The sequence below is a fragment of the Silene latifolia genome, chromosome 10 (assembly GCF_048544455.1).
Source record: "Silene latifolia isolate original U9 population chromosome 10, ASM4854445v1, whole genome shotgun sequence".
Classification (NCBI taxonomy): Eukaryota; Viridiplantae; Streptophyta; class Magnoliopsida; order Caryophyllales; family Caryophyllaceae; genus Silene; species Silene latifolia.
The window spans coordinates 162,513,368-162,529,644 of record NC_133535.1 but is presented as its reverse complement, the minus strand read 5'-3'; the positions used below and the strand labels follow the sequence as shown (position 1 = coordinate 162,529,644).

The 16,277-nt window shown below is 43.6% G+C and overlaps 1 protein-coding gene across 1 annotated transcript; it reads right to left on the bottom strand.

Moving 5' to 3' along the window:
* Nucleotides 1–9,766: 9,766 nt before the first annotated feature.
* Nucleotides 9,767–15,033, bottom strand: LOC141606798 (receptor-like protein EIX2). The gene is made up of 3 exons (XM_074426108.1): nt 14,511–15,033; nt 11,851–11,941; nt 9,767–11,604 (listed from the first exon to the last, which is right to left on the bottom strand). Exons 1-3 carry the CDS (start codon nt 14,924–14,926, stop codon nt 10,024–10,026), a joined length of 2,088 nt encoding a protein of 695 aa, XP_074282209.1. The 5' UTR covers nt 14,927–15,033; the 3' UTR covers nt 9,767–10,023.
* Nucleotides 15,034–16,277: the final 1,244 nt, after the last annotated feature.

Below are 16,277 nucleotides of genomic sequence, written 5' to 3'. Positions count from 1 at the left end.
TCTCTGGCTTCGGCATTCAGTACAAACCAAGGCCTTCGATAAAGGGGCAAGCACTTGCAGATTTCCTGGCCGAATGCACATATCAAGAAGAACCAAACCCAGGTGTATGGGAGGTTTACACCGACGGCTCCTCCACGACGAACAGCTCGGGAGCCCGCATCCTTATCATCAGCCCAAACGGGGACGAGTTTGAATATGCCTTGAAATTTACCTTCTCGGCCTCGAACAACGAGTCCGAATACGAGGCGGTGATAACCGGAGTCGAGCTAGCTACGGCTGCCGGAGCAGAACACATTGTGTTAAAGACAGACTCACTGTTGGTTACTAACCAAATCAGAGGAGAGTTTGAGGCTCGGGACGACGGGATGGTGAGATACCTGGAAAGGGTAAAAGCTGACATAGCAAAATTGAAATCTTTCCAAATCCAATGCGTTCCCAGATCTGAGAACAACCGGGCCGACGCTCTCTCAAAACTTGCCAGCTCAACCATCAAGAATGTCAGCCGAACCGTCTTTGGTAGATATCGAGGAATACGAAGAGTATCACCGAGACGTCGGCATGGTGGGCAACGAGAGACCGAGACAACGTGGATGACTCGATAATGAAATACAAAGTTACGAGTGAGTTGGGAGGACCGCAATCTCTCGGCCAAGATAAAAAGGATCGCCGCGGATACTTGGTATTCGAAGGGGAAGCGTACGGAAGGTCCGTAATAAGACCACTCTTGAAATGTGTCGGTCCGGCCGCCGACGCAGAGCCGAGCATCTTGACAGAGATTCACGAAGGCATATGTGGACACCATATGGGGGCAAGAACACTAGCCCACAAAGCAATCCGAGCCGGCTACTTCTGGCCCACCATGCTTCAAGATTCCAGAACAAAGACCAAGAAATGCACGAACTGTCAGATGCATGCCCCGGTGATACACGCTCCCTCCCGAGACCTACAACCGGTGTTTAGTCCCCTTCCTTTCGCACAGTGGGGGATGGATATGCTGGGACCATTTCCAACGGCCTCCGGAGGAAGGAAGTTCTTGATTGTCGCCGTTGATTACTTCACCAAATGGGTTGAAGCTGTAGCAGTATCGGCGAAGACCACAGTGGCCGTCAGAAAGGTAATCTGGGAGAATGTTATAACTCGTTTTGGATTGCCCCAAGTCATGGTATTTGACCACGGCCGGGAGTTTTGGAGTGACCTGATAATGAACTGGTTAGAAGAGCTTGGCATCAAGTTTGCATACTCCTCCGTCTGCCACCCACAGAGCAACGGACAGGCGGAGGCAGCCAATAAAACGATCCTCAACGGTTTGAAGAAGACGGTGGAAGACCTTAAAGGAAGATGGGCCGATGAACTACCCGGCGTCCTGTGGTCCCTACGGACCACGGAGAAAGAAGCAACGGGGTACACTCCTTTCCATTTAGTCTACGGATCCGAAGCAGTCCTACCAATTGAAGCGACGGTGCCAACATTCAGAACGGCTACCTTTAACCCAGTCGAAAATGAGGAAGGCCTGAAGGCCTCCCTAGACCTGGTCGAAGAAAGCCGAGATACAGCACGCCTCAACTTGGCAGTGTACCAAAACCGGATGAGAAGAGCCTACAACCGAAGAGTCCACAAAAGGGACTTAAAAGTAGGAGATCTAGTCCTAAGAAAGTCGGCCGCCACCAACAAAGGAAATATTCATGGTAAACTGACGGCCAACTGGGAGGGTCCCTACAAAGTGGTTGAAGAAATGAGGCCGGGTACATACCGGCTGACAGACATGGAGGGTGTGCCTTTGATGAGCCATTGGAACACCGACAACTTAAGAAAGTACTTTGTATAAGCGGCGGAGGTGTCCAAACCCAATGTGGACACCCCAACGCGTGATCATAAATGAAGAATCACCCAAGTTTTCCATCCAAGTGCTTGTCCCCTCCATAATTGCCACCCAAAGAGAAGAATTGCTATCGAGCCGTAACCCCGATTATCTCGGCTAAATGCCGAGAGCGACGGGGACAGAACGACCGATACGCTAGAAGAATTGCTATCGAGCCGTAACCCCGATTACCTCGGCTAAATGCCGAGAGCGACGGGGACACAACGACCGATACGCTAGAAGAATTGCTATCGAGCCGTAACCCCGATTACCTCGGCTAAATGCCGAGAGCGACGGAGACACAACGACCGATACGCTAGAAGAATTGCTATCGAGCCGTAACCCCGATTACCTCGGCTAAATGCCGAGAGCGACGGGGACACAACGACCGATACGCTAGAAGAATTGCTATCGAGCCGTAACCCCGATTACCTCGGCTCAATGCCGAGAGCGACGGGGACACAACGACCGATACGCTAGAAGAATTTCTATCGAGCCGTAACCCCGATTACCTCAGCTAAATGCCGAGAGCGACGGGGACACAACGACCGATACGCTAGAAGAATTGCTATCGAGCCGTAACCCCGATTACCTCGGCTAAATGCCGAGAGCGACGGGGACACAACGGTCGATACGTCAAAGACATTACACAGTTGAGATATGCATTCAAACTGCCTCGGTCATACCAAAGGTAAAAACGAAGGCACTCAATTAATAACGCAAGAAGACAAAGGATTGTGATCAAAGACCCGGCCAAGCCAAAGGCCAATAAGACAAACTTTGTTAAAAATAATTGAAAGAAGAGTACAGACGACGGCCGTCCCCGTAGGGATAAGCCTAAACACAACCTACCAAGAATTTTTTACAACAAAACAAGGAAAAGAAAAGCAAAAGATTACAAGCATATCATTTGAAGCGCCAAAAGATGGCAGGGAGGAAAGGCTCAATAGTTGGCCCCCGAACAGCTAAAGCTATCCGAGATGCCGGGTGAGTCCGGTGACGACCGCCCGTCTCCCTATACCTGTTGCTGCCCTCCATTAGTGGCAGCAGCATCTTCGGTGGCCAGCTCAGGAGAGGGCTCGACATTTTCGAGTGCCTTTAGCCTCTCAGCCTCCTTCACCTTCGCATCATAGGCCGCCTTGGCCTCAGCTATCTGAGCCGCCTTCGCCGCCTCCGCCTTCTCTCGCGGCACGCGCTTCGCAAAGATCGCCATCTCATCCAGGAGCTGGTCAAATTGGTCCCACGGGAAGGAGCCATCGGGGATGAGCTTCTTGATAGCCTCCCTGGTCGCCTCCTCGGCCTGGTCCCGGAATTGGGCGCACAGTTTGGGGAGGAGATCATTTTGAAGCATTTCAATATCCTTCTCCTTTTGAGCAAGGATAGCCTGTGTGTCCCTGAGCGCCTCCGCCTGGTTATGGAACAGATCCTTCCACTCTTCCCTCTTGGCAACCACGGCGTCGTGAGCGCCCTTATACCTGTCCCGCTCCTCCATCATCTTGGCAGTGGCGGCATCAGCCTCCTCAACTTTGGCCCTCTCGGCCAAAAGCAGCTTCCCAGCCTCCTCCACACGCTTCTCGGCAGCAAAAAGATCATGCTTAGCCTTCCCGGCTTCCCCCCTTGCAGCAGAGAGATCAAGCTTAAGCTTTGCGACCAGTGGCCCAGTTTGGGCCATGGCCTTCTCCTGCTCCATGATGTGGGAGCCGGTTAGTCGGGTCCACTTCGCCAGCCTCTTATATATTTTCACACCCTCTGCCACAAGCTCGGTGGGAGGAATCTTCTGAGCTGAGGAGTCGACGGTGACATTTCTATCACCCGCCTTCTCAATAACCTTCTCAGGCTGCTTCCCTAATTGCCGTTCAGTGAGAACGGCGGCTACCGACGGTGGATCTACAAAAAAATTACATAAAGCATCCATGTCACCGTGCATTGACACGTCAGAAAGTCTGTCGTCAGGAATGTCCAACGAACCAGCTAAATCCGAACCACAAGTTAGATCCGTACCAGTCTGGACCCTCTTAGTTGGAGGGCCGGCTGAGGCATGCTTCTCCCCGGCAACGGTGGAAGCAGACGGTGGCTCTTTCCTCTTCTTCGGAGAAGGGCCCTTAGCAACGGTCACCTCCCCCTCAGTAATTTTGATGACCTCCACATGATCCTTTTGGACCACTGGGGTCGAAGAGGGACTTGGCATTGATACCGCCGCCAACTTGGACGCTGCCTTCTTTGCTCTCTTCGGCACGCCTCCGAGAACTTTTGCATGGGCCGCCTCCGGATCCAAGGCTTTCATCTGTTTCTCCATCAGTTCGTTGGGGGCCAGTCTGCGATCACGCCCGTCAGCCGTAGGATGCCGCTGGACAACCTTCCCGTCCTTATCAAGCCCTAACCTCTTCAAATCCCTCTCAGACAGATCCTGACCAAACCGATCTGCAAGAAATCAAACAAGAGTTACATAAAAGAAGTAAAACAAAGCTCTAAAAAAGGAACATAACAAGCAAAGGTGGGCCTCACACCGACCCCACTCACCCCGGTTGAGGGCCGGTATGAGGCCGACGCGGCAAAGCGCTCATCTCGAAGAATAATCGAGTGGGGCAGCCATCCCTTCTCAAAGCATCAAGCAGTGCATCGCCGCTTCTCATCCCATGAGAAGAGGGACCAACGAAGCGTCCATCTTGACCTTACCCCGGGAGATACATTTCTCATATTCTTCCCGGGTCTCACACCGCAAGTAAACGGGGCTCTGGAAAGACCTAGGCAATGGGTAGTCCTCCGGCACTTGGACGTATACCCATCGCTGTTGCCAGTCTTTGCAAGAAGTAAGCTTGTTCACGGAGACATATCCTGGCTCCGTCTGCACGCTGTACCACCCCACCTTACCGGCGATTGACGGCCGAAGACTATGAAGTCGGCGGAATAAGTTAACCGTAGGGGTCTCCCCCTTAAAGAGACAGAGCCACACAAAGCCGACAATCGTCCTCATGGCCAACGGATGCAGTTGGGCCACGGCGAGGTTCATAGCTTTGATGATGGCCATGACGTGTTCATTCAAAGGAAACCGGAGCCCGTACTCCAAGTGCCTGATGTGCACGCCGATATGACCCGGGGGAGGGCAACAGACCGCCTGACCCTCCTCAGGGATAACAATTTTGTCCAGACACGGTCGAGGCCAGTCGTGCAGGCCTCACCATGATCCGGGATAGTCGTCCTCTCACCATCAACAGGAGTCCTCTCATCATCATTAGCATCATCAGCATCATCCTCCAACTCCTCCAAAATGGGCAGATCAACTACGGGAGAAGGAGACCTAGGGCCCCCAAACCTTAGCGGGATGGCATCTAGTATCCCCTCCTCGTCAAGACGCGACGGGAACCCCGGCGCGAAGTACTAGTCCCGGCGTCAGCAGAAGACATGTTCGCAACAATTACTAACAAAATAAAAGAAAATTTGTTTGTTTACCTTGAAGAAAAACACTCGCCGGATCAAAGACTCTGAAGATTAGAAGAAAAGGAAGCCCTTGAAAGTTTAGAAAGATGATTTTGGAGAAAATTTGAGAAAATGAAATTGGTGGCCAAAATCACGGAATAACTGCCCTATTTATAGGAAAAAGCCCATGAAGAAGGACCAATCAGGGCACAGCCCATGAAGCACCAGCCAATCAGCGAACGGACACGTGTCAGACATGCAACCACGGAATGTCAATCGTTGCAACAGTTGAACGTCAATCAATGCAACAGTAACCAAGCGTCTTCAACACGCCCATTCACATCTCTTCGCCTATTCATCTTCCTCAACAAATTCCTAGGTATTTGCTCTCCGCCGGCCACATGATCAACCAAGCTAGGAAGCACCGGCCGGGGGCAATAAAAAACAACCGGCACTCTCAACCCTGGTCTCGGCCAGCGTCACTTTCTTTTCCACATCGGATGCCCTTTACACATCCATGTGGAGGGGGGATATGGTACGGCCTAATAAGAACCAGGCCGAAGTAGAAGAAGCCGATACAGTAGAAGAAGCCGATGCAGAAAAATTTTCAGAAATTACTTGCGCAGAATATACGCTCAACATACATCGGAGCCCATACCACGGCATAGACTACGCTGGGGGCAAATTGATGGGGCATATTCTGCACCGCTGACCAAGTCAACATATTGAGCAAGGTCAAGGGTATCCACAGCAAAGTCAACGACTTAGACAGTCTAGCCGATGCAACCCATCGGCCTGTCACCTGGGTGTCGGCCAGCCAACTAGCCAGCCGGGGCACATACCCGCGTACTCATATCCAAGACCCCTCGGTCGGCCTGCTACGGGTCCATCGGCCGAGGGTAGAACGGTCTTTCCACCTGCTAGCCACTTGGCCACTACGTGACAAAAGGTGAAAGTCTATAAATACTCCTCAACCTTCATTGAGGAAAGGATCGATAATTTGACCTAATAACCACTATTCATCTGGTAATATCTTTCTTATCTCTCTATAATATACTCTTAGCCAAGTAACAACAACTTACCTCTCTAAGTTAACTGACTTGAGCGTCGGAGTGAGTACGCTCGGCCAAAGCCGAGCCCTCAGTTTGTTCATCGTTTCAGGAGACCGCAAGGAGGATTCTAGCAAAGACATCATTCTACGAGCCACGAGTGGTAACAAATATCTGCTCTGGAATTACACTCGGAAAAATAACCATCCTCAAGACATTGGAAAACTGCATGCCTCCCCCTCGTATTCAACGCCAAACTCCCAACAACACCCCAAAAACCAGTAGCAAATCCCGACATCACTACTAGGTCGAACCCCATTTTCTCGAGCTTCTTCTTATTATTGCCTTTACCTTTATTGCTCCTACCTTTGTCTTGCTCGTCCACTTTGCGTTTACACTTCTTAGGTAGAAAATCCCCACAAAGATAGGGGTTTCCGGCATAAATTGATGCTTGGTCAGATAGAGTTTGTAGTTGATTGCCAGTCGGAATTGGGCCTGATAAATTATTGTAGGACAGGTTAAGGTGGCTCAACCTATATATTTGACTGATGCTTGTCGGGATACTTCCCCTTAGTTTATTATTTGATAAGTCAAGTGATTCCAATGACTTCAAACCCCCAATATTATTAGGAATAGTTCCAGATAACTGATTATGCGACAAGTTGAGACTCAACAAGCTGGACATCTTTGTCACGTTGTTAGGAATGCTCCCGACCAAGTTATTGCAAGAGAGGTCTATATCCACCAAATACGGTAGCGTGCTGGTATATGCACGCTCTATTCCTTGAATTACCTCATTAACACCACTTGTATCCAAACTATCCAAACCCTGATCAGATGTATCAAGTTTAGTCAGTGAAGTCATTGCTCTAAGGTTACTTAAACAACGAGGAATGGATCCCGAAAAACGATTATGGGCAAGATCTAGGGTTTGGAGCTGAGGCAAGGAGCATAATTGTCTAGGAATAGTGCCACTAAACTTGTTTTTTCTAAGCCTAAGTATTTTCAGTTCCCTAAATGTTACGGCACTAAACCACTTGATCATTTTGCCGGAGAGATGATTTTCACCAATGTCTAAAACTTTCAGATTTGTGAGATCGCTCAAGCATGAAGGGATCGCTCCGCTCAACATGTTGTCATTCAAATGCAAACAAAATTCATTGCCAAAACTATTACTCGTATTAAAGCAGGGAATATTTCCTTTGAGCTTGTTGTACGAGAGACATACTAGTGTAAGACTTGAAATGTTGGCGAAACAATTTGGAATTTCGCCCGATAAACTATTATTTTGAATATCTAAAATTCCAACGACATAAGTTGGCAAAAAGAATTGGGGATTAGACCACTAATTTGATTATTGGAAAGGATGACGATTTCAAGGCTGGGCATTATATGACCTAGACCTTCTAGTAGTAGCCCAGAGAATAAATTATTTGAGAGATCTATCTCTTTAGCATTAGGATATACTTCTGTTTTACTGTTAGTTGGGAAAAACCCAGACAAGGAATTATTAGAGAGGTAGATATCGTAAAAGTTGATGGGGAAAATAGAAGAGCCGCCAAGGTTGTTGTTAGAAAGAGTTACAAAGTCAAGTTGTTCCATTGTATGAAACCAGCTAGGCATGAGCCCGAAGATATTTGCATCAGACAATATGAGTTCTGATAGGTTCTTTTGAGTCTGAAGCCATGGCGGAAGTTGTCCGTTGATTTTGCAGCTCTCGGCATCAAATGTTAAAAGTTGGAATGGAGGCACCCAAGCAGAAGAGAGGTTAAGGGTTAGCATGGTATCAGACATGTCTAGTACAGTCAAGCTTGAGAGGTTAGCAAAGTGGGGTTCAGACAAAACTCTACCATTTAATGAATTGGAGGTAATATATAAAGTTTTCAGCTTGGAAAGTTTTCCTATAGATGTTGGTATTTCTCCACTCAGTAGATTACTAGAAAGATCTACGTACTCCAAGTTTGATGGAAACGTAAGGGAGGATGCTATTGAGGTCAAATTATTTGTTGAAAGATATAGTTTCTTCAAACTTGATAGATTCCTCAAAGATGCTGGAATCTCACCTGATAACTTGTTAATAGAAAGATCAAGGACAAGAAGGTTAGTGAGGTTACCTAATTCATAAGGAATTGATCCACCAAGGGAAGCAGAATTGAGATTGAGATGCCTGAGTTGCTTCATAAAACCCATAAATCGTGGTACTGACCTATAACTGAAGTTATTGCGGCTCAAGTCCAAGCTCAGCAGTTGTTTCAGCTCAAGCAAATACTCGAGCTTCTCCATTTTAAGCACGTGATTAGTGTCGTCTCCGTTAAGATGGAGCTCGAGAATGTGGCCGGTTGTGTTATCACAGACCACCCCTCTCCATTTACAGCATTCCTTACCTTTCCACGCAGATGAAACATCTTCATCGAAAAAGGTAAGGTTGTGCTTGAAGTTGAGCAGGGCCGCTCTTTCAGAAGGTTTACACCGCAAGGCTGAGTTGTTGGGTGAGTTACCCGCCTTACAGCTACAGCATCTAGTAGTATTGAAAAAGATGAATGTGTAAATCAGTAGGCAAGTTTTTACTATATTCTCCATTGTTTTCAAGGTAGAGTAATAACGATAATGTAGTACTCGTATATATTTTGTTTAGTTTATGCAACTGATGGACAACGAATAAATAGCCTACATGCTACTGTCAGTATCGTTTATAAATTGATTGCTTGATGGGTTCCTGAGTCAAGATGGATCGAATGTACGCAAACTTGTATTAATAACAATGCAAATTCTCATTTAAGACGGATATAGAGGCTGTCTCAGTTGACTAATGCAAGACTTATAAGTTATAATGGCCAGACTTTGAAGTCTTCTCCATTACACAAAAGCAAACGAATGAATTATGATTAGCGACGACTAGAGAAGACTTTGACTAAGTCAGTATGTGACGAGTATGAATGATGAGGTTTAATATGAGTGGGAGGGAGTAGTGGAAAATGGACAAACAATCAATTTGGTAAAAAAAAATATCTCCTTCCGTCTCAGTGATATGTTTACATTTCTTTTCGATGAATAAGTGGTAAATGGCAAGTGTACCACATGAAATTTCCGTTTCAAATTCTACTATCGCTGTCTGATATTTGCATTATTATTCACCATTTATCCGTGTGCCTCAGAGGCTGCAGCATACAGTGGGATAAGGAGATGTATGCAGATGCTATTTCACAATATAAGCAACTGATCACCATTGATGTCATATTTGATTTATTCCAAAACCATATACTCACCATTCTTACGGGTGATATTAAGACATACCTACAAACAATGTTTGGATTCAATCAAGTTATGTCAATTCAAGTTGTTCTACAAGAAAAAAAATTCAGCTTCGACTGTATGAAATTATTACTTGTAGTTCCAACCATTCTTACGAGTGCGATTAACTTGCTAATCAACTCCGGAAACCACAAGATCAATATCGACATTCATTTATCAAGATTATTTAAATTATTCAAACTCCCTCAGATTCTATAATAATATACTCATGCTTATGATAAAATGCTATAGTAGTATAGTACAGGGTAGTGCATCAGTGCACTACACTTGGTGAACAATAATAAGCGAAAATGTTTACGAAAAATAACAGATGATTAAACATGACAGATGCCCTTATTGTGCAATTCAATTACTTGGAAACATCACTACATTAACAAATAAACCATCTCATCTTCTGTTGATCCTCCTAACTTTGGCCACCCTCACTCCAACTACCACATACAACCAGTTATAACCATCTTCGACATGCCGGAAAACTGCATGCCTCCACCTCCTGTTCACCACCAAACTCCCAACAACACCCCAGAAACCAGTAGCAAATCCCGACATCACTACCAAACCAAACCCCATTTTCTCGAGCTTCACCTTATTATCGCCTTTGCCTTTATTGCTCCTACCCTTATCTTGCTCACCCACTTTGCTTTTACACTTCTTAGGCAGAAAATCACCACAAAGATAAGGATTTCCGGCATATATTGACGCTTGGTCAGACAGGGTTTGGAGCTGATTGCCAGTCGGAATTGGGCCTGATAAATTGTTATAGGACAAGTTAAGATGACTCAACCTATATAGTTCACCCATGCTTGTTGGGATACTTCCCCCGAGTTTATTGCTTGATAAGTCTAGTGAGACCACTGACTTCAAACCCCCAATATTCACGGGAATGGTTCCAGACAAATGATTATACGACAAGTTGAGACTCAACAAGCCGGAGATCTTTGTTATGTCAACGGGAATACTACCCACCAAGTTATTGGAGGAGAGGTCTATATCCACCAAATATCGTAGTGTGCTCGTATATGCGTACTCTATTCCTTGAATCACCTCACTAACATCATATGTATAGGGATCTTGCAGTGCATTAGGTGAAGTCATGGATGTAAGGTTACTTAAACAGCGAGGAATATATCCCATAAAATGGTTATGTGCAAAGTCCATGATTTGTAGATGCGGCAAAGAGCATATCTGCTTAGGAATAGTGCCACTAAATTTGTTTCCTCTAAGCCTAAATATTTGCAGTTCTCTAAATTTTTCGGCACTAAACCACTTGACCATTTTGCCTGAGAGTTGATTTCCACCAATGTCTAAAACTTTCAGATTTGTGAGATCGTTCAAGCAAGAAGGGACCTCTCCGCTCAACATGTTGTCATTCAAATGCAAATAAAATTCAAAGTTTGAACCAAACCGGTAGGAATCACGATTATTAAAGCAGGGAATATGTCCTATGAGCTTATTGTACGAGAGACGTAAAAATATTAGACTTGTAAAATTGGCAAAACAATTTGGAATGTCGCCCGATAAACTATTATTATTAATATCTAGAGAACTTAACGAGGTAAGTTGGCAAAAAGAATTGGGGATTTGGCCATTAATTTGATTATTGGAAAGGAACAGAGTTGTCAAGTTAGGCATTATATGAGTTAATCCTTCTAAAATTGTTTCAGAGAATAAATTATCTGAGAGATCTAAAATGTCAGCTTCACGATATACTCCTGTTTTACTGCCATTTGATAAAAAATCTCCTGACAGAGAGTTATTAGAGAGGTAGATTACAGAAAAGTGAATGGGGAAAATAGGAGACCCGCTAAGGTTGTTGTTAGAAAGATCCACCTGATCAAGTCGTTGCATTGTATGAAACCATATTGGCATGATCCCTGAGATATTTGCATTAGACAAAAAGATCGAGTTCGAGAACATGTCCGGTTTTGCTATCACAGACCACCCGACCCCAATTGCAGCACTCCTCACCTTTCCAAGAAGATGAAACGTCTTTGTCAAAATAGGTCGACGGAATGATTATACTAGAGTACTTTGACAGCCTATAAATAATACTCCGTGGTATACGGAGTACATGCTAACGTCAATAATGTCGACGGAATGATTATACTTGAGTCAAAAGTTTAAGAATAAAGTACTCCGTAATCAAGTAATAAGCCAACTACAGATGTTGTTAGTGGAGAATTGTGAGTGGAAATATTAACGACTTTGACTTACAAAATGCAGACTTGTGAGTGGAAAATATTTGATGACTGATCGTCTGATAACCTCGTAATGTAGTGCTACATACATACTGGTGCCCGGCAACCTGCATACAGAAATACATGAATAAAACGAGCAAGTCTCTCATAAAACGGTTTTTGTTGATATAAAGAAGTGTAGGAAAACTTAAAAAGCAACCGACTTATGCACATCTAGTTCATTTAGGAGAGAATAAATGTCAGACACTGGTAATGCACACTAAAGTAAAAGTTTGATGGCTCGGAGTTGATCAATATCTCGGCCACAGCACACCATGGGTTCACATAAGAGAAAAATAAGTTTAAGAGTTTTGTACGCGAAAAATGGACAGCAGAGAATACTACAAGGAAATGAGGGACATAAGGTAAGTCTAGGAACAATAAGGTATGAAATCGAAAGCCAGTGTTCAGGAACATACCAATTAGCGACCAGCAATGTTCGGATTTAATCAAGTTATGTTAATTCCATTTGTTCTACAAGAATTGCTTCAAGTTCATAACAAAAAGATAAAGATTTCAGCTTCGGCCATAAATGTTATGGATTAAACAAGGATTAGCTCTGTTGTAAAAGGTACCTTTTACAGGTGCGATTATTTAAATTATCAAACTCAAATCAGTTTCTATAATAATATACTCATGCTTCTATAATACGAGTAGTATACTAATATGCTATAGTATTATAGTACAGGATAGAACACTAGCGCACTACACTTCGAAAACAAGAAGAAACGAAAATGTTTGCGAAAAATAAAAAATGAACCATCTCATTTCCTGTTGATCCTCCTAGCTTTGGCCACCCTCACTGCAACTACCACATACAACCAGTTATAACCATCTTCCACACGCCGGAAAACTGCATGCCTCCACCTCCTTTTCAACACCAAACTCCCAACAACACCCCAAAAACCAGTCGCAAATCCCGACATCACAACCAGGACCAGCTCCATTTTCTCAAGCTTCTCCTTATTATCGCCTTTGCCTCTATTGCTCTTATTCTTGTCTTGCTCGTTCACTTTAGTTTTACACTTCTTAGGCAAAAAATCCCCACAAAGATAAGGATTTCCGGCATATATTGAGGCTTGATCAGACAGGACTTGTAGCTGATTGCCAGTCGGGATTGGGCCCGATAAATTGTTGTAGGAAAGGTTAAGATGGCTTAACATAGGTATTTCACCTATGCTTGTTGGGATTCTTCCCGTGAGTTCATTCATTGACAAGTCAAGTGAGATCAATGACTTCAAATCCCCAATATTCTCGGGAATCATTCCAGATAGCTGATTATATGACAAGTTGAGATTTAACAAGCCAACGATCTTTGTCAAGTTATCGGGAATGCTACCCACCAAGTTATTGAAGGACAGGTCTATATCCACCAAATATTGTTGCGTTCTTGTATATGCACGCTCTATTCCCTGAATTACCTCACTAATAGCATCATTTAAATGGAAAACGTGTGACATATTAAGGGTCATGGCTGTAAGGTTACTTAAACAAGGAGGAATGGATCCCGTAAAATGGTTATGTCCAAGGTCTACGATTTGGAGATGAGGCAAAGAGCATATATGCCTATGAATAGTGCCACTAAACTTGTTTCCTCTTAGCCTAAGTATTTGTAGTTCCTTCAATTTTTCGGCACTAAACCACTTGAGCATTTTGCCTGAGAGCTTATTTCCACCAATGTCTAAAACTTTTAAATTTGTGAGACTCCTCAAGCATGAAGGCATTTCTCCGATGAGCATGTTGTCATTCAAATGCAAGTAAAATTCCACACCAACACCATTTTGGTAGGAACCACTATTATTAAAGCAAGGAATATGTCCTTTTAGCTTGTTGTATGAGAGACGTACAAGTGAAAGACTTGACAAATTGGCTAAACAATTTGGAATTTCGCCCGATAAACTATTATTATTAATATCTAGAAAACTTAACGAGGTAAGTTGGCACAAAGAATTGGGGATTTGACCATTAATTTGATTATTGGAAAGGAGCAGAGTTATCAAGTTAGGCATTATATGATGAGTTAATCCTTCTAAAATTGGCCCAGAGAATAAATTATCTGAGAGATCTAAATAGCCAGCTTCACCATATACTCCTGTTTTACTGCCATTTGATAAAAATTCTCCTGACAGAGAGTTATTAGAGAGGTGGATTTTATAAAAGTGAACGGGGAAAATAGGAGACCCGCTAAGATTGTTGTTAGAAAGATCCACCTGATAAAGTTGTTGCATTGTATGAAACCATATTGGCATGATCCCTGAGATATTTGCATTAGACAAAAAGAGACGTTCTAGGTTCTTTTGAGTTTGAAGCCATGGAGGAAGTTGTCCGTTGATGTTACTGGCTGAGAATGATTCAAGTTGTAAAGGAGGAATCCAATCAGAAGACAGATTGAGTGTAAGCATGGTCATATGCATGTATAGGTCTTTCAAGCTTGAGAGGTTACTAAAGTAGGATATTTCTCCACTCAAGTTATTATCGTAAATAGCTAGGCTTTTTAAATTAGATAGCTTTCCTAGAGATGCCGGAATTGCGCCCGATAAGTTGTTTTGATAAAGGTCAAGGACTAGTAGGTTAGTGAGGTTCCCTAATTCATACGGAACTAACCCACCAATAGAAGAAGATGCGAGATTGAGATACCTGAGTTTCTTCATCGAACCCATCAATGTCGGAATTGAGCTATAACTGAAATCATTGTTGCTGAGGTCCAAGCTCTCCAGTTGTCTCAGCTCAAGCAAATACACCGTGGATTCAAGCTTCTCCATTTTAAGTAAGTGATTAGAGTCGTCTCCATTAAGATAAAGCTCTAGAATATGGCCGGTTGTGTCATCACAATACACCAGATTCCATTCGCAGCATTCATCACCTTTCCACGAAGATGAAACATCTTTGTCGAAATAGGTGAGGTTGTGCTTGAAGTTGAGCAGGGCCGCTCTTTCAGAAGGTTTACACTTTACGATTGAGCTGTTAGGTGAATTTCCGTTGCAGATACACCATCTTGTATTGAAAAATATAAATGTGAAAATTAGAAGGGATGTTATTACTACGTTTCCCATTGGTATGAAGAAACAGTGGTAATTGAATAGATGAATTAGATTTTAGTTAAATGTATAAAATTCATTTAAAAGGAGGGAGTATATATATAAAACAAACCAAAACTACACGTTGCACAGGCTTGGCCGTGGAAGTGCTAGGGACCAAAGGGCTACTAGAGAAGACTACTGACTTGAAAAGTATGAAAGTCGTCGTCTGTTGTGGGGGGCGGGTGCCAGGAAAATGTGGCAACAAAACCTTCTTTTTCTTGAAAAATTAGTGGGTTACATCATGTGTCTCTTCCCTATAAGTACTGTAACAAACAAACAAAACTAAACTAGACGTTATGCAGATTTGTGAGTAGAAATGTACGCTTAACGACGGGGCGAAGACCTTGACTTAAAATACACATTGACTGATGACTACTAGACCTGACAAACAGATCGGGTTGTGTCGGGTTCGTGTTCGTGTCACGTGTTGTGGGTGCCAGGAAAATGTGGCAACAAAACCTTCGTTTTCTTGAAAAATTAGTGGATTACATTTGTTCATCCTAATGCATTGGAGCTAAAAATTTTGATATTTCTTTTGTACGAGTAAATATCTTACGGCTTCCAAACTTAGGAATTGTCGCATTTATTTTTGGCACTAGGATTAAGGAATGTAAGAGATTGTGAATGGAGTTGGGAGTTGTTTCCATCGATTTTTACGCAGTCTGGAATTCGGCAAGGCTATTCCAGGGTATTCCGGTCAGGGTTGATTATGGTGAGGTTAACTAATATCATCCTATTATGATGGTATTGTGGTCATACCTTTACAGGGTTTTATTATAAAGTAAAAAGAGATAAATTAAAACTAAAGAATAATAAAAGAAGACATGACACAGAGATTTATACGTGGAAAAATTCTTAAATGAAAAAAAATTACGGGCACTAAACCAGGAGAGAATTTCACTATGTATTTTGCAAATGACAAAATTCAAAGCCTATTCAAGGTTAGAAATGTATTCATACTGTGATATTTTCATACATTCATTACACGGATAGTTCTTTGCGGAGGAAGGATTGTTGGTGTGGGGTGGTGGTGGTAAGGCAACTCGAAAAAAGTTCTAAAATTTCAACAAAAAACTTTGAAATTTTTGCCCTTTGGCATGGGCGAGCGCCCCCTCTAGCCCTCCCCTAACTTTACCATCACTGATTCTCATGATATGGTTAAGGTTTACATTTCTTTTCCCAAATGTCGCTACTTTTCTCAAAAATTATTTATGTGGCTCATCTATCTCTTATTCACGAGTTTATTAAGCCACAATACGTTTTTCTAAAATCGTAAATCTCGGAACGACGGTCATTTTGAAAAAGAAAAAAAAAACATTTTATG

Coding starts and splice junctions, on each gene's coding strand:
- LOC141606798 (XM_074426108.1), bottom strand. CDS start 14,926: ATGGGAAACGTAGTAATAACATCCCTTCTAATTTTCACATTTATATTT. Junction 11,942..14,510: donor GGTTCGATGAAGAAACTCAG/GTATCTCAATCT, acceptor TTCTGTATGCAG/GTTGCCGGGCACCAGTATGT. Junction 11,605..11,850: donor CACTCACAAGTCTGCATTTT/GTAAGTCAAAGT, acceptor CTTCTTGGAAAG/GTGAGGAGTGCTGCAATTGG.